This window comes from Phaeoacremonium minimum (assembly GCF_000392275.1).
Source record: "Phaeoacremonium minimum UCRPA7 unplaced genomic scaffold PA7_03_scaffold_496, whole genome shotgun sequence".
Lineage (NCBI taxonomy): Eukaryota > Fungi > Ascomycota > Sordariomycetes > Togniniales > Togniniaceae > Phaeoacremonium > Phaeoacremonium minimum.
In genome coordinates this window covers 1,238,649-1,264,765 of record NW_006921398.1, presented here as the reverse complement: position 1 = coordinate 1,264,765, position 26,117 = coordinate 1,238,649, and the positions used below count along the sequence as shown (strand labels likewise).

Genomic DNA, 26,117 nt, shown 5'->3' with positions numbered 1-26,117 from the left:
AATCTACTATGCTGCAAGACAACTCGAGACTTCCGTGAGAATTGCTGCCTTGCATCTTCTGTTATCATTTCCGCCTATATCATCAGGCAGGGACCGATACATACTCAAACGTGCTGAAGGGACCAATACTTCCAGATTGAGCTTCGGCAGGGCTGTTAAAGCTTTGTCCACAACCCTTTCTTGGTGAAGTTTGGCTGTCACCTGCTAATTTAGGTAAGATGGGTGTCAGATTTTCCATATTTCATTCGACTCCTATCTTGATGTTCTTTGCATTTTCCAGACTGGTTGGATCCAAATCGGCAGAAGTTCGCTTACGCGACCCAAGTAATTGGGTTGCTATCTCGTTGCCTGGGGGGCGATTGTTTTGAATTTTCAGGCAACAACTTAGCACCACACACAAGTTGCGACATTGGACATGTCGGAATCATTTCGGTATTTTAACAATCAACAGAATAACTATAAAATTCATTCGTGTAGTAATTCTAACTGAAAGCCCTCGGTTCAAAAACTTGGTGACTCTTTTCTCCCTTGGAACTATTGAGACATGGAGCAGTTAATGATTGACAATGCCGAGCGATATCGAAAGCTCGTAAGAGAGTACAAGCCAAAGCCTAGAAATGCCAAGGATAGCACCACAACAAGCGCTACAGAGAACATTGTTGTGAGCACGCGAATCCGGCCGCTCCTAGAAGATGAAATCTCAGCAGGGTTTCCAGCTGGCGTATTTGTCCGAGACAGTGAAGATGGCGTAGTCGATATCCACGAATTGAGACAAAGAGTCAGGGGTCCACCAACAATCACGGTAAGACGAATCAATCTCAGGGGCTGTGATTCTTTCTGACGGCAACCCATTCAGTCATCAGATTATGCCATAGATCACGTCTTCGGTGAGAATTCAACCACAGGTGAACTATATGAGTTGTTAGTCAAGCCATTGGTTTCATGGGCCTGGAGCGGCGGCGTTGCAACTGTATTTGCATACGGGCAAACAGGTTCCGGAAAGAGCTTCACGGTCAGCGGGCTTGAGCGACTTGTTGCAACAGATCTCACCGGAGGTCAGCTAGAAGGTGAGAAGAAGGTCTATGCTTGCATCGTTGAGCTTGCAGGCAACAATGCCTACGGTAAGTACAGTATTGTTTCTGTTGTCTCGAATTCATTACGAGACTAAAACTTCGCATCCCAGATCTTCTCAATTCCCGCAAACAGATATCCGTCCTTGAGGATTCATTTGGAACAACACAATTAGCAGGTGTCATAGAACATCTCGTCAGCGACACCGAAACCTTGCTCAATTACATCGAGACTGCGGCCTCTTTCCGGAAAACAGAAGCAACTCTCAAGAATGACACATCGTCCCGTTCTCATGCAATTTGTCGTCTCCGCATTGAGAACACTGCAATACCGTCGGCACAAGATGGCACACTATATCTCATTGACCTTGCCGGGTCAGAGGCTGCTCGAGATATTGCCTCCCACGATGCGAATCGCATGAAAGAGACACGTGAGATTAACAAAAGCCTATCAGTGCTCAAGGATTGTATTCGTGGTAGAGCAACTTTGGATTCTTTGTCGATTGCTGGCAAGCCTCCGAAGAAGCCATACATTCCTTTCCGCCACAGTGCTCTTACCAAAACCTTGAAACATGTCTTTGACCCTGCGGGAACTCGTGGCTGCAAGACCATTGTCATCGCATGCGTCAATCCTTGCTTGGCCGATATTGGTGCCAGTAAGAATACTCTACGGTATGCAGAGCTGCTAAGGGTTGTTGTGCCGAAGGCGGGAACTTTGAAGTATGACCCTGCTTCACCATCGACATGGTCCAATGAGCAACTCAAGCAGTGGATTGAGAACAATGTAAGTCTTTTCTCCTTCATTCCAAAGAAACCGATATCTCACAGGATTATTCATCAGTCCGGAACTCCAGCAGTTTCAGGAGCCATTCTTGCTCCTACCGAGTCTGGACAGCAACTCCTACGCCTGCCAATCCCCGAGTTCTTGGGTCGGTGCCTTCGAACTCCCGGTATCATTTTAGAACAAGCACAAGCATTTCAGTCTAAATTCTGGCAACTTCACATCGACTCCCAACGCAGCGCATCTACGACTGCTAGTAATCCCAGTGTGGCTGTGACTGAATCCGACGATCATCCACTATTCTTCAACTCAAGTTTTGATTCATCACCTGGCGCACAGTCCATTCCTTTCAAGGAGCGCATTCGACCTGGTATGGTTGTCAGTTGGACTCCTCCAAGGGGAGCTCTACGCTTGACTGGATTGAACATGGTTGTCGTCTTGTGTCCGGCGTCAGCCATCCAACCGGGATCACGGGATCTTCTAGAGCGAGAGATAAACATAGAATCTGGAGAAGGTGGCGGAGAGTCAAAAAGATGGCTTTGCGCAATGGTTTCCCCAGCTATTATGTCTGGGGCATATGACGTGAGTCTATGGCGACAAGTTGCCATAAATGTAGATCAGATGGAGACGGAAGTCGTGTTGGAGTATGATATGGGCACCAGGTACTATTACATCAAAGTCTAGAGTACTGATCTCCTTAGCCTAGAATGGTTTAAACATGCGGACCCTCATTCATAGAATAATATTCCCCTCCTCTTAGCTCACTTTTAAGTCAAGTTGCTCATTATATATACTAAGCCCTCTTGACAGTCTACTTGACCCCGAGAGAGCCTATCCCAACCACCTTCGACTCCATCTTTATCACTTATTCCCTGCCCCTGAACAACACGAATATCTGGCATGAGAGTATGACTGACCTCGAGCCAACCGTTCCAGGCCCTGCCGAAAGCCTTATTGAAGGCCTCTGCCCCAAGGGACCCAGTAGCGGCATCACGAACTCCCGAAGCGTTGAATTGAATCTTACCAAACTTTGACATCTCTTGGGCCGCTGCTTGTTGGTCTTTGTTTGAGTATACCTAATTCACATAGTTTAGAAGATTGTAACAGCAGCTCCATGGTGCTGCGTACCTTCTGCTGGCTTCCAACTTGGAGAATAGTCATTTTTACATCTGCTAAAGCTCCTCTAGCCTTCACGGAATCGACTAGACTGGCAAGGGCATTCTCTCTGGCACCAAAGTCCACGACGACAACTCGAGACGGGTTGAGTCCCGCCACCCATTCCATCGTGTCACTTATATTAGAGTATGATATTGCTTTAGTCGGTATTGGTGATTTCAATATCTGTGGCACATCGGCGATCAAGGATGGCGAGGATGTGACTTGCAGAAATCCCAGAGGTCCCGATAATTTCGACCGTCGCAGTACATTGTATGCAAAGGATCTGGCCGTCTTGCCGGATGCTGAGAGGCTGACTAGAAGAGTGCGCGAGAGGTCTGCATCGGCCGTTGACCACTCACCAACACCTAGCGGATGAATTGATGCTATACTATCGTCCTTCGGAGAGAAGACATGCTGGCTGATCAGATAACCACTCTGCCAAGTGGGTCGGAAGAGAGCTTCCCAAGCCATATTTTGAAGCTCATCTTGTCCTATTGTGGGATTCAAGGGGCTCGCGAGAGTCTTTCCCGTCTCATGGTAGATATTGTAAAGCGTCATCATCCTTTGACGATGTTGACTGACTTCCTTCCAGCATCCTGCTGGCTTTGTAGGCTTCAAGTCAAGAAGAACTAACATGTCCGCAGTTGGCCAGAATCCCCAGAATACTGTGCCTTGGGGTATAGCAGAGTTGCCGGATCTTACGACCACGCCATAGCCCCACGCTGGAACTATGCCCCAGGCCGTGGAATCATTGTAAGGAGGAGGTGCATCTTCAGGGACAGGATATGCGTCCCACCTACAATTGTACTTGTTAGCAGATAACAAAGATGATTTTTGTCATCAAGTAACGAACCAATGCAGGAACTCTCCTGCTCGAGCGTAGCTGAGATTGTTTGACGATAGGCTGACGAGTAATGGCCGAATTTGGAGCTGGGATGTCAAATGCGTATCCACCGATGCAGCAGAGCTAGGCTTAAGGGCGAAGGCTGCATGGTGGCCGTTATCAGCCTTTGATACTACATGAACTTCCATATTTAACGAGGCGCGACGATCAGTCAATGTGATTCAGTAGATTCCAGTAATTGACCTTCTACCTATTATCCCATTCGACGTGATCGGTCTTCCGAGCATACCGAATTCAACGCCTTTCGCGGGCCAAGACGTCACATAACGGCACAGTACGGCGTGTTAGTACGTAGCCTATTGGATAAGCTAAACAATAACGGCTGCATCCTCTAGCTCAGGATATCCTGCCAGCTCGAGGGGGCTGTTGCCTAGCCGTTGACTACAGGACTTAGGATTGTTCGGCCGAGAGCTCATACACTTGAAGATCGCCGGAGTTATCTGTTAAGTTGTCTGCTCTTCCTTTCACATCACCAGTTTGCCTCGCCGCATCAGCCTCTGACTAAACAGAGGCATGTTGCTCAAGCTCCCTAACCGAGAGATATAACAGCAAGATCGTCAAGGCTCGGCCATCTATGGTCGGACATGGCCACACTACTGTGCCACCTACCTTGCAAATGTTTCTTTTGTTACAACCGGTGAAGCTCTCGGTGAGTGTGTTCTATGAAGGCAGAGGAATGCTGCGACTATAACTGCTTTCTCCGATGGCTCATATTGTCACCTGTAACATCTTACCTATGCTTGTAACGTACGGCAGCTTCCCAGCGATTGCACATAGGTATCTTACAGCGTTGCTGTGAGATTATTAGCCATTGTAGTAGCCAATCGCAAGAGCCGCGTTTGTCGTACGGTCGAGAAATATAGTCAATATCATTGCCTTGCTTATCGATGAAATAGTCGTACTCCCATATCAGCTCGGTCAAGTCAATAGCCGTCGGTCGCTCAGTCTAGCCCCCAACGGTGACGTGCGACAGCTGGGGTGATTGTCGCAACATCTACAAGGACACTCTCCTGATCTCTGGTGATAGCACTGATAGGAAACTGATGTACTGCGGTCCTGAAACATCTCCACACAAGTTTACAAGTAAATCCTTGCTTTCAGGGTGAAGAGGCCGCTGGACTGTAAGCTACAGGACACAGTTGCTTTATTTGAACTGAAGTGCGATCATCTGTTCCCCCTTTGGTCAGATCGTCCGATAGCTTCACGAAAATCGTGCATCCCGCCAGCTTACTCCCGCCCGTCCAAAGTAGGTAGCTAACAGCTTGCCCATAAGATGCTTATATGTTCTCCCGAGTGGGGTGCTCCGCCCCCTAGGGCGGCCTGTTCTGATAGGGCCGACGGTCACTAAATCGCCCCGGACTATTGGGGGCTGGCTCGCTAACCGTGTCTGAGGCGTGGTAGTAATCGCCCAACGCCGTACACTATCAGGTGAATGCGCCAGCGAAGCCACGAATCCTACGGCAAGGTGCATGAACCCCCGGAGGACCGTATGCGCAACACACCCTTCTAATTGGGCATGTTAGTTGATATGCCCTAGCTGAGGGCGTTTTACGCAGTCCGGGTAGCACCATCTCGTGTAAGTGAAACGGCCCAATTATAGCAACGAAGGGTTGCAATACGGTTGATCCCGCCTGGAGTGGGTGTATATCCTCCAGGGATGGCAGGTGAATATAGGGCAGCTTCTGGGTTGATGGGCTGGTTGATCGTAGGTAGGTCGTTGGACGGACGAGTGTGCAACTGATAATAACTGCCTTCTCAATCGCACTTCAGTTTGTACCTTGTCGCCCACGCCCCGTGTCATTTATTTGATAGATATATATGGCCGGATTGGCCCATCCTCTCGAGTGACTCTCCTGGCCATGCCATCTTCCCCCATTGACTTGCCTATATCAATTAACGGACATTTGGTCGAATGACTTGGCAGGTCCATTGAAGACGTCCTCGCAAAGTGAGAGCAAGATGCATTCACTTCCTCATAGTCGAGCCTATGCTCGCAACGATCTATTTTCAACTTCGACAAATACAACAGAGAAACCACAAAATATGAGCCCTGCTCATATTTGGATGCTGATAGGCATCGTGGGCGGCATTGTCGTCCTGGCTATAGTGGTTGCATTCGCAATGACCTACCTTCTCAGGCGCCGACGGCTGCGCCAAGCACAACACAATGACCCATATCTATCCCACAAAGACTTCACCAGGAGACGAAGGAGACGAAAGATGAGCAAGGCTGAGCGGGTCCAAGAAGAGGAGCTTGAGAGACGAGCCATCATCCGCAAGTCTCTTGCTAGCAAGACATCTAGCAGGACCAGCCAAGCCATATCCGAACGGCTGAGTATGGACGACGAGGCAGAAACAAGCCCGACAAACAGCCTCAAAGACGATTGGAAGGAATGGGAAGCGCGACTGCAGCGCGAGCGGTCTAACTCGGTTCAAGATCACCCTTTGATATTGACTCGCCTCGATATGGCTATTCCAAGTCAAACAAGATCACAATCACCAAGCCGAAGAGCAGCGGTGATTAGCAAGACAGCTTCTCGTCCGGCGACGCTTCCTTCGCTTCCTCCGCTTCCACCACTGCCGGCGGATTGAGTTGGGCAAATGCATGGAACAAATGGAAGGATCAGTATAAACTGCCGAAAAGCGTTCGGCATTGATGTGCAAGCCTACCCAGGTCGGACGGTCGAGGCAATTACCACAGCCACAAACCACCACGGCTCCGCCGTGTCTCGAGACAAGCCGTATCCATGATCGGATGAATGTATACTAAAAAGCAAAAGTGTTTGTCACTATTTAGGTAGCTTGATTAGATTGTTGTATTAAACTCCAGGGTTGCTCCATAACTAGCTTGTGTGGCTTATCACACGTACTGGATTGGACAGGCAGAATCCATGGTGGTGACTTCCAGTTCTTCGCTGCATTGCTTCTCAGCTTCGGCCTGGACCAATACACGTGACAGGCTGGCAACAGCCTTGCATGGTCATTGACTGCCCTCAGCTGAACTTCATCTCTTCAATGATCCCTGAGGATAATTCAGCCATCAAGGCCACCCGTCACCCAATGGCTCGTCATAGCTAGATAGACGCATGGCTGAGTTGTATGGCTCGATCGAGCGCTTGCCCGGCGGCCCGCATATTAGACTACTCAAGTTGCTTCCGAGCTCTAGCTTTGATGATGAAGTTCAAACCAACCTAAGCGTTTTTCCACTGGAAGCACTGCCGAAGTACGAGGTACTCTCGTATGTTTGGGGCGATACAACAGTGAAGATACCAATCCGGTGCAATGATGTTTCCGTTTCTATCACTGAAAATTTACTTTCTGCGCTCAAGCACCTGCGCCTCAAGGATGAGTTGCGCATCCTTTGGGTCGATGCGATCTGTATCAACCAAATCGATTTATCGGAACGAGAGAGTCAAGTGGTCCTAATGGGGCGTATTTATGCTTCAAGCGAGACGACACTAGTATGGCTTGGAGAGGCTTCGTCAAGCACAGAGGACGCGATAGCTCTCTGCACCGCGCTGTCAACCGGAAACCCAACCGGGTATCCCTTCAATGACTCTGAAGGCCACCGCGTTCTTCGGGAAGAAGAACGGCATTGTTTCATGGACATAGTGCGAAGACCTTGGTGGACGCGTGTATGGGTAGTTCAAGAGGTTTGCCTATCACAGAAAGTTGCGCTAGTCATAGGCTCGATGACGATGCCCTGGGACGTCTTCGACGTTGCAGTAATGGCGATTACGGATTTCAAGATGGATGATTTTCGCGAATCCATGAGCTAAGCTCTTCAAGCTGCAGAGGTAATGAGGCTTCTCTTTGTAAGAGAATTCTTCTGCTTGCTGTTGATGAGGTTCATGCGCGATCGCTTTCGAAAGGCCGATTATCATGATGAGCTTTTGACCAACCTCGTCCGCTTCCGAGAATTCGATGCTACTGATTCGAGAGACAAGATCTACGCACTGCTAGGTCTGACGAATGGTTCCGAAACTCTCATACGTCCAGATTACACTACGCCCACGGGTGAATGCTACAAGAATATAGCATTCTCAATTATTAGTACCTCTCGTAACCTCCTCATATTCAATATATCATCTTTTGGTGGGCGTTCCCAGAACGCAGATCTGCCGTCCTGGGCATTCGACTGGAGTTCCCGACTGCCCAATCACTTTGGGAGCTCGTCGATTGACGAGTCATTATATCCTTTTGAACAGGATGAGAAACTACCTGTACCATTCAATGCTAGTGGCCACAGTCACATATTCACGGTTGAGAGAAAGGGCTTAGACTCGCTCTGTCTCAAGGGAGCTGTCATAGACTCCATTGTCGCGCTTGAGAAAGTGATGAGGGCACCACAAATTGACACAGATACCAGTGCTCCCGATATCGATAATTGGTCAGATGTAATTCCCATGTTTGGGATGATCTTTGGTCGTATCGGCCGGAACATTCACGAGTTGTACAGGTTCTATGCAACTATAGACGACTGGAAGCGATTTGGTCAGTCGCTCAAGGCATATCCGACGGGCGAGCCACCAATGCAAGTCCTCTGCGTTACTATCAGTCGTGGGGTTGCTTGTAGAAACATAGAGCTGTACACTACAGAGTTCCTGAAAGCGTGGAGGGCCAGAGCACCCGGTTTTCGATTCTTTCGTACTCTTATGTTACCGTTTCGCCGTTGGTTCCCTCGATTGTACGAGTTCCTTGTCATCCTACCATTTCTGATACATGGCGCATTCTTTCCTCGAGCAGGGCTTTTCTTAGCCATAATCTTGTCAAGGGCTACAGAGCGACGACTTGCTCGAACGCATGAAGGTTACTTGGCACTCGTCCCAGAGTCGGCGCAGGTCGGCGACTGCATCGCGCTCCTGCCTGGCGGGATTACACCTTACGTTATCCGCGCGAACGGCCTGCAATGGGAACTCGTGGGAGGGAGTTATGTACATGGAATCATGTTTGGAGAAGCGTGGAGCGATGAGAATTGTCACGAGATGGAGTTCGTATGAGACTTGATCTGGAGTGATGGACAAGGGTGCATCGTTGTTGAACAATTATAATGTACCATAGTCACTAATAATGCTGACACCACAACAGCGAAACTTGGCGTAGAGATATTTGATCCTTCAAGATCCGGGATCAAATATGAGTTGAAGAGTAATTATCAAGGAGGATCCTGTGTGAGTTCGCTCAAACACGATATCCCGATTCGCTACAGCGCTGGGACTTCAAATGGGAGAAGGAGGGAACTGGAAAGAGATCGATCCAATCGGCACTTTCCCAGGGGTCCAGCAGCTCGCTAGAGCGTGTTCATGCACCCCACCATGGCATGGCCACAAACTGAACAGGCTTCTGGAACTCTTACCCGCGTGCTCCATGACAGCTTTTCGACCTCGAGCCGCGATGCATGAGCTCTGCTCTGTCCAGCCTCCTGCTGCACGGAATCGCTAGCTCCAGAGCCTTGTTGCCAGCAGCTTCTCTCCTACCCCAAAAGGCGCTCCCCAATATTCAACAATGGCCTCGCGTTTCGTCTCCGCCGGACAGATCGACGCCGGCACAGGCGACGCCGTCTCCCCGCCACGGGCGACAACCACACAGGACCCGTCTTCCTCAGCAGTATCCTCGCGCAAGCAGGCAGAATGGGCCGCCGTCCAAGCCCAGCTAGACGCCGAGAAGAAGCAGCGCGAGGAGGCACAGAGGGCCGCCAATGCCGACGTGGGCCCGAACGGCGAGCGCTCGCTGTACGACGTGCTGCAGGCCAACAAGGCAGCCAAGCAGGCGGCGTTCGAGGAGGCCAACAAGATCCGTAACCAGTTCCGCGCGCTCGACGACGACGAGATCGAGTTCCTTGACGGCGTGCGCGAGAACAGTCGGCAGGAGGAGGAGCGTCGGCGCATCGAGATCGAGGAGGGACTGAAGGCGTTCCGCGAGGCGCAAGCCAAGGGGGCCCACCAGGCACCGCAGGACGACGACGAGGGCTGGAACGAAGCGACACAGGAACTGGGCGGCGGCGGCGACGAGTGGGCCGTCAGCAGCCGTAAGCGCAAGAGAGAAAAGGAGAAGGTGATCAAGGGCATCAAGAGGCGGACAAGCTCCCTGGGCAAAGACGGGGAGCACGGCGCTGCAGAAAAGCCTCCAGCCAGCCAGAGTCGCAGCAACAAGGGTGAAGAGACCAGGTCAGCCAAAGAAAATGGGCTCCCAGAAAAGCCGGCCGAGAAGGATGCCGCTACCGCTGTCCCAGCTGCCCCAGCGGCAAAGCCGAAAGCTGGCCTAGTAGATTATGGTTCAGATGATGACAGTGAGTGATGGATCATATTGGCTCAAGACAGCCATGCAGTCGAGCGTGCAAAACACGTTGCGAACATGTCATAGGCATGGGAGGCGCATACGTCTGTGCAGTACTGGCGCTACCATATATCGCAAAACATAATAAGTATCCCAACGAATCGACCGAAGCAAGCAGTTATGACTAGCTTAAGGGACTAGCTTTACGCGATCACAGCACGATAAAGAGGGCGATATTATCAGCAATATCAATTGCTCTAGGTAGCCTCCATAGAATGGAGGGCAATGGCGTCACTCGTCTAATCTGAGACGCCCTGTGATGCCTTTGGTATAAAATACAAACAATGATACAAGCCAATCCCTTTCCGTAGACAGCTGGTGTCAACCTGTCCATAACCTAAACGCCGCAACCTCGAGAACCCGCATGGGCAACATGACATGCAAGCCCCTGCTCATTACTGCATCATAGAGTACGGAACAATTGCCTTATCGATCGTAGGCGTGCGCCTAGACTTGGCCTCTGTCTCGGTACCCCATTTCTTATGCCAAGCTTTCTCCTGTGCAAGAGCCTCGTCGAAGGCTTTGCGGCACTCAGGGGGCAGCTCGTTCTTGATCTCCTCGCTGATAGCGGACAGACCGCGGAACGGCGCCAAGAAGTCACCAGCCATCGCGTTGTTCTCGGCAGCAATAGCCACATCGGGGCCCTCGAAGGTCGCAGGGGCAATGCCTGTAGGTGGAGTCTTAAGATATGTGTCGGTGACCATGAAGTTACGCGCAACGCTGGGCTTCAGCTGAGGGAAGACTTGTGAAGACGGCTCCTCTGCAGAATCTGGATCAGCAGGCGGGACCTGCACGATCTGAGCATGGGTTGGTTGCATGTTGGCCGGGTACTGCATGGTATTTGTGTGAATGTCATAAACGCCATTCTGGTTTTGACGGCGGATGGCGTTGATCTGCGAGTTGAACAGACTAGACATAACGGTCAGCAATTGAAGGCGAATCTAAACATCTATGGTTAACTTACGATGCCTCACGAGCATGCTCCAACTGCCAGTTCACGTCATTCACCGCAACTCGGCGTTTCTTGACATCGACCTTTCCGGTTTGCGCGGGGACTGCTGGGGCACTGGTGTGGTAGACAGCACTGGCGCCATGCCAGGCGACATACTGGTTCTTGTTGTAGGGCTCGCCAGGTATGAATTTGTCGTTCGGATCGGCGAGCTCGCCCTCCACGGCACCTTCCTCCTTGGCACGTGCGATATCGTAGTCGTCGATGATGCGACGTCCGCCAACGACGATGAGGGCGCCAAACTCACGGAAAACTGATCGCGCAGTGACGATACCGATGGAACGGCCTTTGTAGGAGTGAGGAATGATCTCGCGCTCGATCATGTCGCGCTTCTCGTCATCGTCGATGATGATCTTGCAGAGCTTGCGGTGCTTGGTGAAGAACAAGTACGAATCTCGGAATCCGACGCAACGGGCAGGCTCGGTAGACAACATGTAGAGGCGGTCTCCGCGACCGAGGACTGTGAATGTACGGCATCGATACTCGCGATCGCCCAGAAGGTTGCCAAGCTTGTCCACCTTGGTCTCACCTTCAGGATCCTCGGGAAGATCGACCTCGTCGTTGATGATATCCATCATGTTGCCGTCCTTGTCGATTTGCTGTTGTGTGACTGGGGCAGGTGCACCTTTGCGACCGCCGCGACCGCGCCAACCACCTCGACCACGTTTGCGCGGAGTAGCGTCGGAATCGCGAGCTGGAGTCTCGATGCCTAAATCCCAGTCGGGAGGCTTGTTCTTGGGAGGGCGGCCGAGGCGCTTTCTTCGGATGACTGGCTCCGGAGGTGGAGTGGGAGATTTTGCAGACTCTTCTTCTTCGCCAGCTTCTTCCTCGGCCTCGTCCTCGGCGTCTTCGTCTTTGGCCTCTTCCTCAGGCTCGGGTTGGTCCTTTGTATCGGGCTCCGCATCGGGCATGGGCTCATCGTCGTCATCAAGAGCTTGCCATGTCTTCGGGGTGCTCTCTAAAATGTGAAAGAACAGTCAGCTAGATGCCCTTGAGGCTGGTTCACGGACAGCTCCTTGAGCGCTTGCATGATGCTGCGCCCTGACACATGAAATTGGATCACATCTCTCTCAGATTGGCACAGCAGGCATTTTATGAGAGACTGTTTGGGCGCCAGCCAATCGTGCTCACAACGAGCTCAAATGGCAGGGGAGAAGGGAGTCCGCAAGTTGCTTACCAAGAGCTGCAGCTGCGCGCCTAGCGGCAGCACGGCCAGAGCGACGACCAGCCATGTCGACAGTCAAGACCAGCTGAAAGGGCAATGTCTTGTTGCCTTGTTGTGGTGGATCGTGAGGCGGGTATGCTGTCGGCAGGGACAAGGAAAGATGAAGGTGTCGGTCGCCCTGTGAAGCGACAAGGCTGAGGTTGACAGACAAGCTCAAAATTACGAGACGCGCTTTACGGGAATTTTGGCGCCTGCACACCCCTGTCCGGAGGATGGAATATTCCGCATTTAGTGGGGCCAATCCACCACTGCTCAGGTACTGCATGGACCACCCTCCCCAAGATCTGCACCCCAAGAGCTCCAAGGCTGCCCTTATTCTGGAGAAATCTACTAATTCAATGACATAGATCATCCACACGAGTCACTGTCTCATATATTCAAAAGCATTGAAGTTCTCAGCTTCCTTAATTTAGTAATTTGTTTGTATGTATTTTATAGCATTAGTAGGCTAAGGTTTCTCAATAGAGTTGCCAACTCTGACTTACCAGTGTCATGACATCTCAAAGCTCATTCATTCGGGAAGATTAGTCTGTAGTTTGGGGTATCTGGCAGCAGGAAGTGTATGGCCATTGTCGACAGCTTCATGTATCTCATGAATTCAAGTAATATAAGGATAGGGTCCTACCTGGAATGTCGGCTAGCAAGATCAACTCTGTTGTTTGTCGTGGAGAACAAGGGTTGGTCACAAGCAAGAGGACTAAGGCTTCAGCAATGATGCTTTTCTCATCTGCATCTACCTAAGACCCTGATGTTGATTAACCAGCCTCAACAGGCGAAATTCCGTCAAAACCATGCAAAACGCGGAGCATGCAGAATCTGTTTTTATCTCCACAGCAGAAAGACAATGCCACAACCATTTCCTTCATGAGAAGGAGGTCCCTCGAAAGCCAGTCTGATAGGAAATGTAACGAAAACTCCTGTTGCTTTGTTGTCGATTATCGCAAAATTAAGAGACAAGCCGGTAAAAGGGATCGATCTCGGGTCCAAACCCAAGTGAGAGACGTCGCAGAATCGCAGATTGATTTCGCAGTCTGTCTTGCTCTAGGCGACAACCTCAGGGCACAGCTCTGACCCCAGCTCTAGTTCCAGCTCCGACTCCAGAGTGGGTTGCTTCTTGAACTTCTTAGCCGGCAGTTCGGGCAACTGCTGCTCCCACTAGTTGGGCGGCAGTTTGTCTAAGCTGGCCTTGACATTCGGCAGCAGGTCCGCAGTGATCAAGGTCTCTCGGGCCTGGTACAAGAAGCGATATGCCGTCTTGATTGTGCCGTCGCTGACACCTGCAATGTTGGCGATCTCCTTGGAAGTCTTGGGCTCGCTGATCAGGTGGCTCGCCATGTAGATGCAAGCAGCAGCAACAGATAGAGGTGAACGACCTGCCAGGTCCGGAACAGATGAGGTCTTGGCAGCGAGAGCCTTCGCAACCTTCTCAGCCAGAGCTTGGTTGCGGATACCCAGGTTGGAGATGTAACGGGTGACCAGATCAGAAGCACTCGTTGAAGAAGTGGACTGGAAGCCAGCCACGTTCTGAATTGAGATGAGAGAACCAGTGGGATCCTCCATCTGCTTCTTGATCAGGTAAGACTCCAGCTGCTTAAAGACACGCCCAATCTCCTTCTTGGACACATGGGTCAAGTTGTAGATCTCACGGAAGGTACGTGGTGTGTTGTTGGAACGACAAGCGATGAAGATACATCCGGCGATGATCGCTTCCTGAGGCTTGCCCTTCATCACCTTGCCGTCCTCGACCAGCTTGTAGATATGCTGTGCGGAATCACGTACGACGTTTCCAGCTTGCAGAGTGTCCACGAATTGCTTGATTTGCGCAAAGCCCTCTTTCAAAGCCTTCGAGCCCTTCTCGACGGTCTTGTTTTGGGCGCGCTGGAGGTGGAATGCATTGGAGCCATCTCGACCGATGTTGGTCTGTAGAGTGCCAACGCTGTCCTCGAAGAGCGGATTACCAGCATCACCGACACGGGAAGGATCATCATTGTTCTGGTCGTCATTCGCGAACGTACGCCACTCGGATCGAGTGTCGACGATACGACCAGGAACAACGAGACCGCAAGTTCCACAGACAAGGTCACCGGAAGAGAACTCCTCAACCAGATTGGGAGGGAACTCCTTGCAGTCCTGGCACATGACGATGTTGTCGAGGTTTTCCTTAAACTCCTCGGCGGCCGAAGAGCCGGAGCCCAGAACGTCCATCATCTTGTGACCGTGGTGTCTCGAATGGTTGATAATCACCTCGCTGAAAACAGGGCGACCCTTAGTCGTCGTCTCTTTCTTGGAAGCTTTCTCTTCCTTTGAAGGGGTAGATCGAATGATCTTCTGCACCTGAGGCTTCGACACACGAAAACCTTGATTGATCTTCGCTTGCTGTTGCTTCGGGGTGTAGATGTTGTTTTGCGCGTCAAATCTGGGTCGCGACTTGGCTCGCTTCTCCTTCTTGAGGTTCACTCGATGTCTGGCAAGAGCCTTTGCGACACGAGTGGTGGGGATGGTGGTGTTGTCGGCAAGGTTGCCGATAGCAAGTTCGCGGAAGAGTTGTGAATGCGTCTTGACGGTGTCAAACGGCCGCCGCTGCGTCGCGACAACCGAGTCTTACGCAAAAATCGAACCCTGAATCTCCCGCTGAGGATGTCGCTGAAATGATTTGGGATGGAGATCGTGCGCTGTCTTACTCGATGGGTGACGTCGCAGGAAGGGATGGTGCAGAAGAAACAGAGATGAATCTCGGATCTCTCAGGCCAAAGTGAAAGTAATGCGAAACACGTCGCCAAAGACGGGGAAACAAAAACAAGATATCAATGAAGGAGAGTGCTCTACCAGCCGCCCGACAGACAGTTCGTGACCAGTGAAGGTGTCTGAACAACGAAAAGCGGACAATCGCCTTTGATCGTCCGCAATCAAATCGCTGCGCAGAACAAAAGAACTTTGTCGGTCGGGAGAATCGCCTTGTCTACCGCTCGAGATTTGACCGGCAGCTCTGACGAAAAGGTTGACGGGTGTCGTAGGACGTTGGCGATGCTGTTGGCGGAGAGCGAGTGACGAGGTTGGTGGAGGGAGGAGATGATGAAGATGGGAAGATGAGGCTGACTGTGGGCAAAACCTGCGAGAGTCACTTGTACGCCGAATCTTCCAGGCTGCGACAGAGGCTAGAGCACGTGACGGCAAACTCAGAAGTCGGTCGAGACTAAGGTGATTATTCAGCGTGACCAGAGCGCGAAGCCGCTAGCCCTTTCTACTCTAGTTTGCACCCCAGACAAGCCTGGCCTGCGAACAACCTCTGCAGCGAGACTACGCTGTCACCGCTATCCTTGGGCACAGCGGCCAGTCGACTGGGAAAGGCTCAAACAGAAATTCCGTGTCAAAAGCTCTTCGAAGAACCCCCACATCTGTGTCAGTGACGGTTTTACTGACAAGTCTCTCTAATATCGCTCCGAAGTCCGCGATCATTAGCTAAGCAGGTGTCCAGGGCTCGGCTTTAGGTTGAGGTTGACCCTCAGGATTCAACACCAGCCGGCAATTATAGCTCAAATCCTAGAACATAAGGCTTGTTAGCTCCGGTAACTGCTGGAAGGAGTTGCAATTGTATGTTTCGATGCCCAAACATGTAGCAATGTTCAATATGATACCACTACGGATATGAATTATTGTTCAAGTATGTCTTATAAAATGGGCTGCCGAGAAGCGGAAAAGGGGCGCCTGAGAATTTGTCGCCAGACAGCAACCATACAGCTTCTTGCCATATCTTCACTTCAAGATACTTTCATATCTGTTTGATTATTCAATTGCGGTGTCTTTTGAGACGTGAATTGTACAACTATCGTCAAGATGGCGAAACTCACCCCTGAGTCTACCGTCACGCTCAACACTGGTTACAAAATGCCAATTATAGGACTTGGAGTAAGATTCTCTACCTCTACGGCATGTAAGAGAATGCACCAGCTGACTCCTACCCTAACCAGACCCCTCCTGATGTCACCGAGTCTCTCTGCACCGACGCCCTCAACGCAGGCTCCAGACACGTACGTGCCCCAAGTAATCCCAGACCCCAAGCAAGAAACTTCCAGTATAATCTCTCCATACTAACAGCATCCCACAGATCGACTCAGCGGACTGGTACGATAACGAAGCGGGCTGCGGTGCCGCCATCCGCGCTGCGGCATCGAGTATCCCCCGCGAGCAGATCGTCTTCACGTCCAAGGTGCCCTACACCAAGATGAGCTACGAGGCGGCGCGCGACGTGGCCGTCCAGGCCTACTGCCCGCTGCCCGCTGGTCCGGGGCAAGCGATGGGGCGAGCCGGTGCTCCAGGCGCTGGCGGGCAAGTACGGTACGGCGTCTCGGACGGAGGCGCAGGTGCTCCTGCGTTGGGAGCATGCATGCAGAAGGGCTTCGTGCCGTTGGCCCAAGAGCGTCAACCCGGAGCGCATCAGGGCTAATAATCGATTTGTTTGGCTTTGGCTTTTTCCTTGACGGAGGAAGAAGTCGCCGAGCTCGAGACAGGTGAGTTACTCGTCGGCGCTATGGGACCCAACTGTTGAGCCCTGGAAGAAGTAAGATGTGTCTGCATTTAGATGATCGAGAAGCCCTTCGCCTAGTTAAGACTGTAGCATGCAGAGCCGAATAAGTGTATTAAAGCATTTCAGACAAGGCAGCACGGTATTCACGCAAAGATACGGACGTAGATGTGGTAACTTTTCAATTTTGTTTTGTGGTTGGGGGGTTATTTCATCTAATAATCCGATTATGACCTGCGATACCTGTCTCAAGTGATTGGACCAGGCTCATCATCAACAAAGGATTCAAGGAAATCCACCTCTCCAGCTATCACCACAGGTCCGAGTAGACGGTGCTTGCCCGTGCTTGCCCAGGTCGCTGGGCGAACCACGGGTATGCACCATGAGATAATACATGCTCGGCCATTTTGTTCTTCCTCTTGATGCTCAGCCCCTTCCAATCTCGAACTAAGGCGTGTCCTGCCTTTCCCTGAAGTCCCCCAAATTCTGTCATCGTTGCGTCGTGAGCGTGGAACTTGTTTAAAAATTCGTCCACCTCGTCAATACCAAGAAAACCATTAGAAGCCGCAACAAACGGTAAAATAAAGACCAAGCCAGCCGAAAACCCCCTTTTCTAGTGCATGCCGTTTCGAAAAAGCAACCTCTAAACCTGTGTCATGCCCTGAATGTAGAAAATGCGAGTCGGAATGCCCCTGACCACTATCCACGAGTTAAACCTAGACCGAGGGCCGTGGTTTACCGATGAACCTAATCTCGAGGCATCCTCGACAAAGAAAGAATTCGTCGATAAGAATGCAAAGAAAGCCCCCCCAATTTTGTTCCACTGAACGCGATGCATCGAAGAAAACGACCGTGCCGCCGTTCCACTTTTCATCCTCGGTCCGAAAGCGAAAGAAAAAAAAAATCCAAGCTTTGAAAATAGCAAGAGTATGTACCGCATTCCAGCAAACTTTTAGATGGGATGTTGCAGATGATCTTTTTCCGAATCCGCCCAGCCTCGAATAACCGTGCAATCTGAAAACGCCTTGCTGATGCCACAAGGTGGCAGGCTTCTAGGAGTATAGCCATCGACCGACGACGAGCCGCGGTGCAAGATGACTATCTGCCATAAAGAATCGAAGACGGTCTGTGTGCCCAGAAAATAATTACAAGAAAAATTTAACTTCGTCCTGATCTCGACACAAATGGAAGTCGATTTGAGCGATTGTGATAATCGGGCGAGTAGCGCTCTGGAGCTGGGGTGCAGGGTCTGGTTCATTTGTTGAGTGTTCGTTAGGAAGCTTACCACAATCCAAGTCCAAGACAAGCGTCAATTGGATGTCGTCGACTGTGATACGAACATTTGCTGGAAAAAATTGACAAATGAATGACCAGAGCCGCTTGTACCGCCAGTGAACGCATTCAAGCTGTGTAGGTGCAGCAATCTATGTGAGGGAAAACCGAAACCGAAAAGCCGATGGTATAGATCCAAAAATAAACGCCGGGCGATGATATATTACCGAGTCGCAACCCAAGGAAAGAAGTAATTGTTCACGATCATTAGATCAATAAAGCAGCGGACACGTGGCTGCTGATGTCATCGAAGGGCAATCTGGTCGGCGCGCGACCGTCATGCCAAACGAGAACGTCGAAATATAGCCCGCGCTGCAAGTCGTAGAGACAGAGTCTCGAAATCGTAAGGATGAGTTGAAGGCCGATTAATGATGTTGTCCAAGTGGACGACTAGTTGGTCCTTCTTTGGCCGTGGGGTATCGAATGCAAATTGAATCATTCTTCCAGCGTGATAACCAAGCCCTCACCAATGAAAATGCAAAGCTAAACTTTTTGTTGTCATGCGTTCTTAACATGGCAGGATGTCACCATGGACACGGGATCAAACGGCTTAGCCCATCACCGGCTGCCCATAACCCTGAGGAGCCATGTGGAAGTACTGCTGAGGCTTCCCGTGAATTGGTCCGACGCAGTTTGCGCAGTTGCAATCCGCGATACCATGTTCCCAGATACTCGAGCCGTAGTTGTAGTAGCCAGAGAAATTACCATGTCGAGCAGAATGATGGAACATGCCTTGTCCAGGGTTCTGTCGCACAGATCGTTGAGCGTGGATGCCGTTGCTTGCAGCCCGATTGAAGAAGTCGCCGTAGTACTGCGTGTTGGCAGACGTCGCACAGTTCATGTACTCAGGCGTACCATATCCGGAGTCAGGAGGCGTCAGAGGTGCTGCGCTTGCCCATCCCGGTGCCTGGTACTGATTCCACACAGCCTCATGAGGTCGATAGGTTGTCTGCTGAACATGTTCGCTACGCTTCATGCTCGAAAGGCGCTCGTACTCCGCGATCTGCTGCTGATGCCAGGAAGAGTAGGCAGGATGCGTGCGTGAGTGGACGTCGGTCTCGATTGGTGGGACGAGGGCGGCCAGTCGCTCTCGGCTGGCCTGAGCCTGTTGTCTCTTCTTGTTCTCCTGCCACTCTTGCCAGCTGTTGAGCCACGCGTTGTAATCCTTGCTCTTATCCAGGTTGACATAGAGGCACCAGTTGATTGCACCAAGCCACTCGTGTTCCAACGAGTTAAGCTCCTGCACAGGAATGCCGCTCACTTCAGACCATGAGCGATTCTGGAACGTGTTGTCGTCGAGGAACTTGCTGCCGAGAAGCAAGGCAATGGTCAGCATTCGCCAGACCTGACCCTCGGTGGTCTTGAGCGGACCAGCAGCGCTCAGCATGTTCGTTCGCTTGGCGAGATAGTTCATGCCGAGAAGGATGGTGGTACTGGGAAGACGGGTAGAGGTGAGGATCTGAGAGACGAATTTCCGGAAAGGGGCTGTGACGTGAGACTGCGGCATGACCAGACGCGTGGCCATCTCCGCAACGTATTCTGCCATCTGGTCGACCTCATAGTCGAGGACAGCACAAACACCTCCAGGCATGATGGCGGTTGGAAGTAGAGAACTTGAGGAAGAATTCTCAAGTTCTCGGGGAGAAAAGCTCGGGGGCTGCTTCGAGCACCTGGAAAGTACAGCTCAGCAGGGGAGGGCAGAGTGCCGCTACTTGCTGGCGAGTGTTTCCAAGGCTGAAGAGTCGTGAAATCGCCGAAAGACGAGGGAGGGGGGAAAGTAACACAATTACAGAGACGACCGATCCATGAAAGCGTGAAGTAGCCAAGATCCGGTTGAAAGGTCTAAGCAGAAACGGCGAAAAGAGATTCGATTCCGAATATATGTAGAGCGGCGATGCTCAAGAAAGATGACAAGCCGATTCGTCTGGTGTGAGGTGTTCTGAGCCGACAGAAACCACTCGCTGATTCGGAACAAGGTTGTTGAAGTCGTTAAAGTAGGACGCAAAGGCAAAGACACCGAACCCGAGAAGTCCTCCGCAAGGTTGCCGTGAAGAAGTGTCAGGTGCTCGTAGGAAGAGATTGTATGCACTATACAGTTGTCGAATTATTAGTCAACGCGTTCGTTTGGCTTCTTGCAAAACAGAATTCGCCAATGAATCTATTGGGTGAACAGTCGGCCAGGGGGGGGGAAATAATAACGACGGGTGTGGCGGATTTTGAGGATGTTGACGTCGAGGAGAGGAGGCGTGGAGAAGACGAGATGTGTATGGATGATGGATCGAGGCGAAGGGGACGCTGGAGATTACAGTGACAAGCGACTGTGGCTGGTCACCGGTCTCTTCAATGTCGTCGTCGTCAACGTCGTCGGAAGGAAAAGGTGAAGATGGTCCCAAGAAAGAGTTGAGATGAGTTGGAGTTGTCCTCCTTTCTGGGGGTGAGGATGAAAACCAGAAAGGTGGGAAGGTAGGTAATGTCTCCAGGAGGATGGTTTTGTGTGTGTCGGGGTCGGTCGGGATCTAGCAGGGACCGTAGGGGTTGTGGTGTGGTGGTGGCTCCTCTCTCGCTCTCTTCGTCTCTCGCTAGGCGGACAGGGATAGGGTGGATTAGGGGACGGAGACCAAAACAAACCAGGTCCAGGTCCAGGTCCAGGTCCAGGTGGTAGGCAGGCGAGGCAGGTCCTGGTCCCTAGCTCGCGCCTTCGAAATTGTCGAAATTTCCGGAGTCGCCCAACGAAAAAAAAGACGCTGCACACCATAAAGAGAAAAAACAAGGGACCCGGAGCCGGCAACAGGCGAACTTATTCGGATAGAGAGAGAAGCAGATGAAGTGAATGAAGTAGAGTAAGTAGTGACTAACCTGATGGATGAATGGGGAGGCGGATGCAGCGGCTTTGACGGATGCTGGATGCTGGATGATGAGGATGATGATGAGGATGCTGCTGCTGCTGTGTGCGTAATCGTTCTCTTTCGTAGTACCGGTAGCTGCTTAGAGCGCTATGCTCGCCCTTTTTTGGGGTGGTGTGTGGTGGTGACTCTCCGGGGCGGTGGCCACACAGAAAAACGCACTGGCTGCTGCTGGCTTGGCTGGCTGGCTGGTTTTCCGAGCAGGCGTAAAACGTGCACAGCAACGCAACACACACGCGGAGAAAAGGAGCGGGATACGCTACGCTAGATGAGATATATCTCTTTCTCGTCGTTGCTGTCGAAGGTCGAAATGTGCAAGCACCGGAATCCCTGACGTGGACGACACAAAAGCGAATTTGGCCGTCGTCGAGTTTGATCGTTCGAGAGGAGATTTCTGGGAGGATTCGGCGTCCTTGACAAGACGGAAAGATAGAGAGAGAGAGGAATACAGGCGTGGAGAGGAGGAGGAGGGGAGTGGCAAAAGAGAAAGAAGATCGAGTAATAAGAGAGAGATGGAGACGGGGGATGAAGAGATGAATTGAGAGCAGAGTAGGTAGAGTAGTAGAGTAATACCTACCTAGTAATAGACCGGGGTTTGGGGGGGCGGATGAGCATGGGATGGGATGGGATGGGATGGGGGATGGGGAGCAATGATGATGACGACCACCACCAGCACCAGCACCAGCAGTGACCACCGGCGACCAGCGGCGACAGCGGTACAGTACACCACAGTACCCCCTACACCTACCTAGGTATAGGGGAGGATGGGTGGACAGACCACGCCTAGGTACCTCACTACGGGGCCCCCTAATGTAGGAGGTTCCTTAGCAGAGGTAGAGTAGGTACTTTCTGCACGCTACACCTGCAGTACGAGTAAAAAAGCCCAGCAAGTCCCAAATCCAAGTCAAATCGACTCGAATTGGTCCTGGGCGGCGGCGGATGGGACGGCGAGATTTGCTAATATGGGACAGGTATGGAACTGGATGGGATGGATCCAGTGGGCGGTGGGCAGTGGGAACTGGGAACTGGGAACTGGCCAGCCAGTGGGGAGAGACAACCTGACTGCCTGCGTGATGAATGACCAGCAACTCAGACGCCTCTCGTGCTACAACTGACTAATCCAAGAGTCACTCAGCCGTTCAAGGTACTTCAGAGCCAGGGCAGGAATAGCCCCATTTCCGCCGTCATGCAAAGTATCTCGCTGCAATGTGCTACCTGGGAAAAAAGTGTGTCTCTTGGTGTGGTGGTAACGTTAGTGGTGGTGCTGGTATTCTTTAGCCTTCAAAAAAGATCTTTCTGGCGCCTGTCCACTCTTCCACTTATTTTGTCCTTCTCCTCCTCCCTGCACCCGCTAACAAGTACACTACGGCCTACTACGCAGTAAGTACTTCGAGAAGAAGAGTGCGGAGGCATACATAGGCAGAGGAAGAGGAGGAGGCGTGCTGTGCTCTGTGTGGGAGGAGGCAAGGAAAGGAAGGTGGCCAACCGGGCCAGGGAGGGAGTGCGAGATGGAATTTGCCCAGACGACACACCCCCTCTCGCCCTCGCCTTGACTCTCCTCAGAGTCTCCTGAGTCCTTCAGAGCAAGGGAGCAAAAGAAGGAAGGGGGGGGCGTGTGGAAGTGTGTCAAATCGGTGTGGTGTGGGAATTGCACAAAAATGGCCGGGCTCACAGTCTCGAAGCCACCCAGCCTGAGCCAGCCAACCAGCCTAACACAGGGAAAAGCAGGATGCTCGTCGATCACCGCCCGCACCGCACCATACCATGTACCATGCTACACGCCAGCTGCGTGTGGTACTTTGTGCAGAGAGAGCACAGCCTTGCACCTGGCGTACCCGATCTGCCTGCACTGCACCTCACCAACGTTGGAAGCGAACTGATCTGGTCTGGCTGACTGCTCTGGCTGACTGGGCAGGCATTCCAATTCTTCCTGAGAGACACCTCCGGGCGCGTGGCCCGCAATCCACACACCCCCGAATCACTCCCCAGCGCTGTTGCTGATGAGGTCGATGTGTGCCCGCCCTGCATTTCCATCAGGATGGGGCGGTCCGGCTACCTGACTGGGGAGAGTGATTCTGACTGCTCCCTATTGAGGTAGGTCACCTCGTAACGTACCTCCGCCAGTGCGGTACTGTACATCCTTCAGGTGTTTTCCCAAGGCAGAGGACAGTTGCATCACAGATCCAACATGGACATGCAACAAGCAGCCTGTGATCTCTCACTCTGACCTTCCACCTCGGACACTTGGAGTCTCGGTTGCCCCAGCCTGCCGGTCTTCCGGCAACCTACGGGGCCCTCCAAACGACGTAGTCTCGTAATCTTTTTCCGCCAGTCGGTAGAGCGCTGGGCCATTTACTCTACAGTGCTGAGTGCTGCTCAACGGGCTGTCTTCTTCCATTTCGTCCAAGATCAGCCTGTCCCGTTGTGCGAGGAACATGTCGCGCTACATTGCCTTGAAATTGTCGAACGGTTAAAATCGACCTCGGTTGGAGAGAAGTGTCCCAGCAATCTCGAAGTAGCGGTACTCGGCGATGCAGACCTGCAGATGAGCTGTACCCACCGAAATTTGCACAATTCCACCGCTTAAACGCGGCCGTCTTGGGCTCTCTGGCTCTTCATCTGGCGGTGGAGATGACTGAGGGATATTTTGGTCCTGTATCGGTACCTCAGCGACCAATCTGCTTGGCGAGGCTTGGGCTACCTTCTGCAAGTACCTCGCTGGGGAAATCTGGCGTGCATGCCAGTCCCAGTCAGGTAGTCTACCAGAGTGGCCAATGTGCGTGCACTCTACGGCGTATACAGTTCATTCATTCATTGCTTCTTCCTCTGCGCCCGCCTGTCATATCGTATGTAAGATGCATCCCTTCGCTGCAGACCGTCTGACGGCTTGCACGGCCAGCCATTGGGAACGGCGCTGCATGTCGCTCAGTCAAAGGGCGACAAGGGATGGCGGAACAGAGTCAGCGAACAGACGTGCCGTGAGGATCAGCCGTGACTCTTTTTTCAGGACATCTTCCATCTAACCGTTCATGTCTGATAGCTGATAGCTCCGTCTCCTGTCACGCCTGTCTCTCGCTGCGGCGCCTGCCCATCACATTTTCCAGACAGACAGGCTGTCCTTGAAACTAAAGAGAGGGCGGAGGCGTGTCTCGAGGGGCACTCCTGGTGTGGTGGTATCCATGTATCTTCTCTTCCGCGATCCGCGCGTCCCAGACTTAACAAGTTTAGCGTGCCAGAATCCCAGAATCAGGGTCTTGGGCTCGTGAGGTACCCCTTGTGCCTGTCTCAAGCAGATTGATACTTCGAACCGGAGCCTGGAGACCGGCCGGTTGTAATTCAATATCTTCAACTCAGAAGGCATCCAATTTCGACACATATCCCTGGCCATAACTGTGTCATGAATGACTCCGAATCATTGAAATCAGTTGCCTAAAGGTATTCGCGTCGTCTCATGGTATAGATCGATGAATAAGGAGGAGGAGGCTAGGTAGCCATATCTTTCCATTCATTCTCCAGGCACTCCGATACGTCCATGGCAATCTGGCACCATGAAGCAATTTCAGTATAGTATGGTAGACACGCGATTTGAGTCTCTATTCACCTAGTTACTAGTTACTAGGCAGGCTAGGACCTCATTGCGCAAATGATCCCCTTGATGATTGCTCCTCAAGCACTCTTTATTAGGGCAGTCCGCAGGCTCGAAATAGCCATAGACGAGAAACGGATCGACAGTGCTTCGCCATCGTGATAAAGCCATCTCTGTACACGTCTTGGGCAAGGTGGTCTCTGCACATCTTCATCTCCACCAAAAAAGTTCGAGCTTGACCTTTCTCCAGAAGACCCTGAAAGCGAGCACTGTCTCCAAAACAAGGAGAGCAGGGTTCAGCTAGTGAGCCTGTAACCTGTAACGCGAGTAAGGCAAGTTCCAGAAAGCCGTTGTGAAATTAAAGGAAAATGGCAATATGCTCCACCCCGCGAACAGGGCCTTGGGAGGCGAGCCTGGACCTCCACCGCAGCCTATCGGAGCGGCCAGATAGCGGATTTTGTCGACGTTTTCCTGGATTTCGCTGTGCAGCCGGGGCCTTACTCGAAGGGGCATCTTTAGTGTTCCTGCTAACATTTAGCGCTCCCAGTCCCATACATGCACGCCCCGTGGTTCACGTGTCGCCCTTGGTGGTGGGAACCCGAAGAGATGGCGCCGGTTGGGCCCGGGCTAAGGACAAAGTTGGACAGCATCATTGCATGGCTCAGCATGGGTTTACGGCGGACTTGGGACTGGCAAAACTCCAACCCCAAATTTTGCTCCCGCGGGCGAGTGTGGGTGGGCAGGTGGTTGGATGGGTGATCTCGTGTCCGCTGCTTGTGGCGTTGAAGCATACGTCTTTTCTTCACGGGCCTTGCATTCGTTTTGAAGATGTCATGTGGATGCACCTATAGAACTTTTCTTCGTCTCTCGTGATACATGACTTGTCCGCGATCCGCGCACCGCTGAGGCGGGTGGCAGCGGAGATCTGTCCTTGACCATGAGTTCACTCAACCAGTGGGTACACTGAACTTACTTACGCAGTCAGTGCCACTGGTGACCAATATGTCTCGCTTGGTTGGCAAGGCAGCCTTGTCAAGTCGAGTCGACTGGAGTTGAGGAGGGTGCCAGTAAGTCGGTCGGGACGGGCGATTCCTCCTGACCGGACTGGATCTCTGGATCACACTGCCCGGTTCTATGAATAAACCTCACTCTCACTCACGAACTCATCTTGCGACCCCACTTGCAGTGCAGCCAGACTCGATGCACTATCGAAAACTACTGTGGTGACCTACCATTCATGAACTAGACCCCAACGAGGCAGAGCAGATATCAGCATAAGCCAGCCTCGACA

The 26,117-nt window shown here is 51.9% G+C and overlaps 5 protein-coding genes across 5 annotated transcripts; 2 read left to right on the top strand and 3 right to left on the bottom strand.

The window, feature by feature from the left end:
* Positions 1 to 9,418: 9,418 nt before the first annotated feature.
* Positions 9,419 to 10,210, top strand: UCRPA7_7025 (putative nefa-interacting nuclear protein; the record flags this gene model as incomplete). Its single annotated transcript, XM_007919560.1, has 1 exon — positions 9,419 to 10,210. The coding sequence occupies one exon, from the start codon at positions 9,419 to 9,421 to the stop codon at positions 10,208 to 10,210; it is 792 nt and encodes a 263-aa protein (XP_007917751.1).
* Positions 10,211 to 10,644: 434 nt separating this feature from the next.
* On the bottom strand, positions 10,645 to 12,490 carry UCRPA7_7024 (putative chromatin structure-remodeling complex protein rsc7 protein; the record flags this gene model as incomplete). The annotated part of the gene is made up of 3 exons (XM_007919559.1): positions 10,645 to 11,158; positions 11,214 to 12,216; positions 12,436 to 12,490. 3 exons carry the CDS (start codon positions 12,488 to 12,490, stop codon positions 10,645 to 10,647), a joined length of 1,572 nt encoding a protein of 523 aa, XP_007917750.1.
* A 1,148-nt stretch (positions 12,491 to 13,638) lies between these two features.
* On the bottom strand, positions 13,639 to 14,691 carry UCRPA7_7023 (putative transcription initiation factor iib protein; the record flags this gene model as incomplete). The annotated part of the gene is made up of 1 exon (XM_007919558.1): positions 13,639 to 14,691. One exon carries the CDS (start codon positions 14,689 to 14,691, stop codon positions 13,639 to 13,641), a length of 1,053 nt encoding a protein of 350 aa, XP_007917749.1.
* Positions 14,692 to 16,317: 1,626 nt separating this feature from the next.
* Positions 16,318 to 16,927, top strand: UCRPA7_7022 (putative aldo-keto reductase protein; the record flags this gene model as incomplete). Its single annotated transcript, XM_007919557.1, has 3 exons — positions 16,318 to 16,389; positions 16,452 to 16,511; positions 16,589 to 16,927. The coding sequence occupies 3 exons, from the start codon at positions 16,318 to 16,320 to the stop codon at positions 16,925 to 16,927; spliced, it is 471 nt and encodes a 156-aa protein (XP_007917748.1).
* Positions 16,928 to 18,887: 1,960 nt separating this feature from the next.
* UCRPA7_7021 (putative cyclin-like protein) lies at positions 18,888 to 19,928 on the bottom strand (the record flags this gene model as incomplete). Its single annotated transcript, XM_007919556.1, has 1 exon — positions 18,888 to 19,928. The coding sequence occupies one exon, from the start codon at positions 19,926 to 19,928 to the stop codon at positions 18,888 to 18,890; it is 1,041 nt and encodes a 346-aa protein (XP_007917747.1).
* Between the last annotated feature and the right edge of the window lie 6,189 nt (positions 19,929 to 26,117).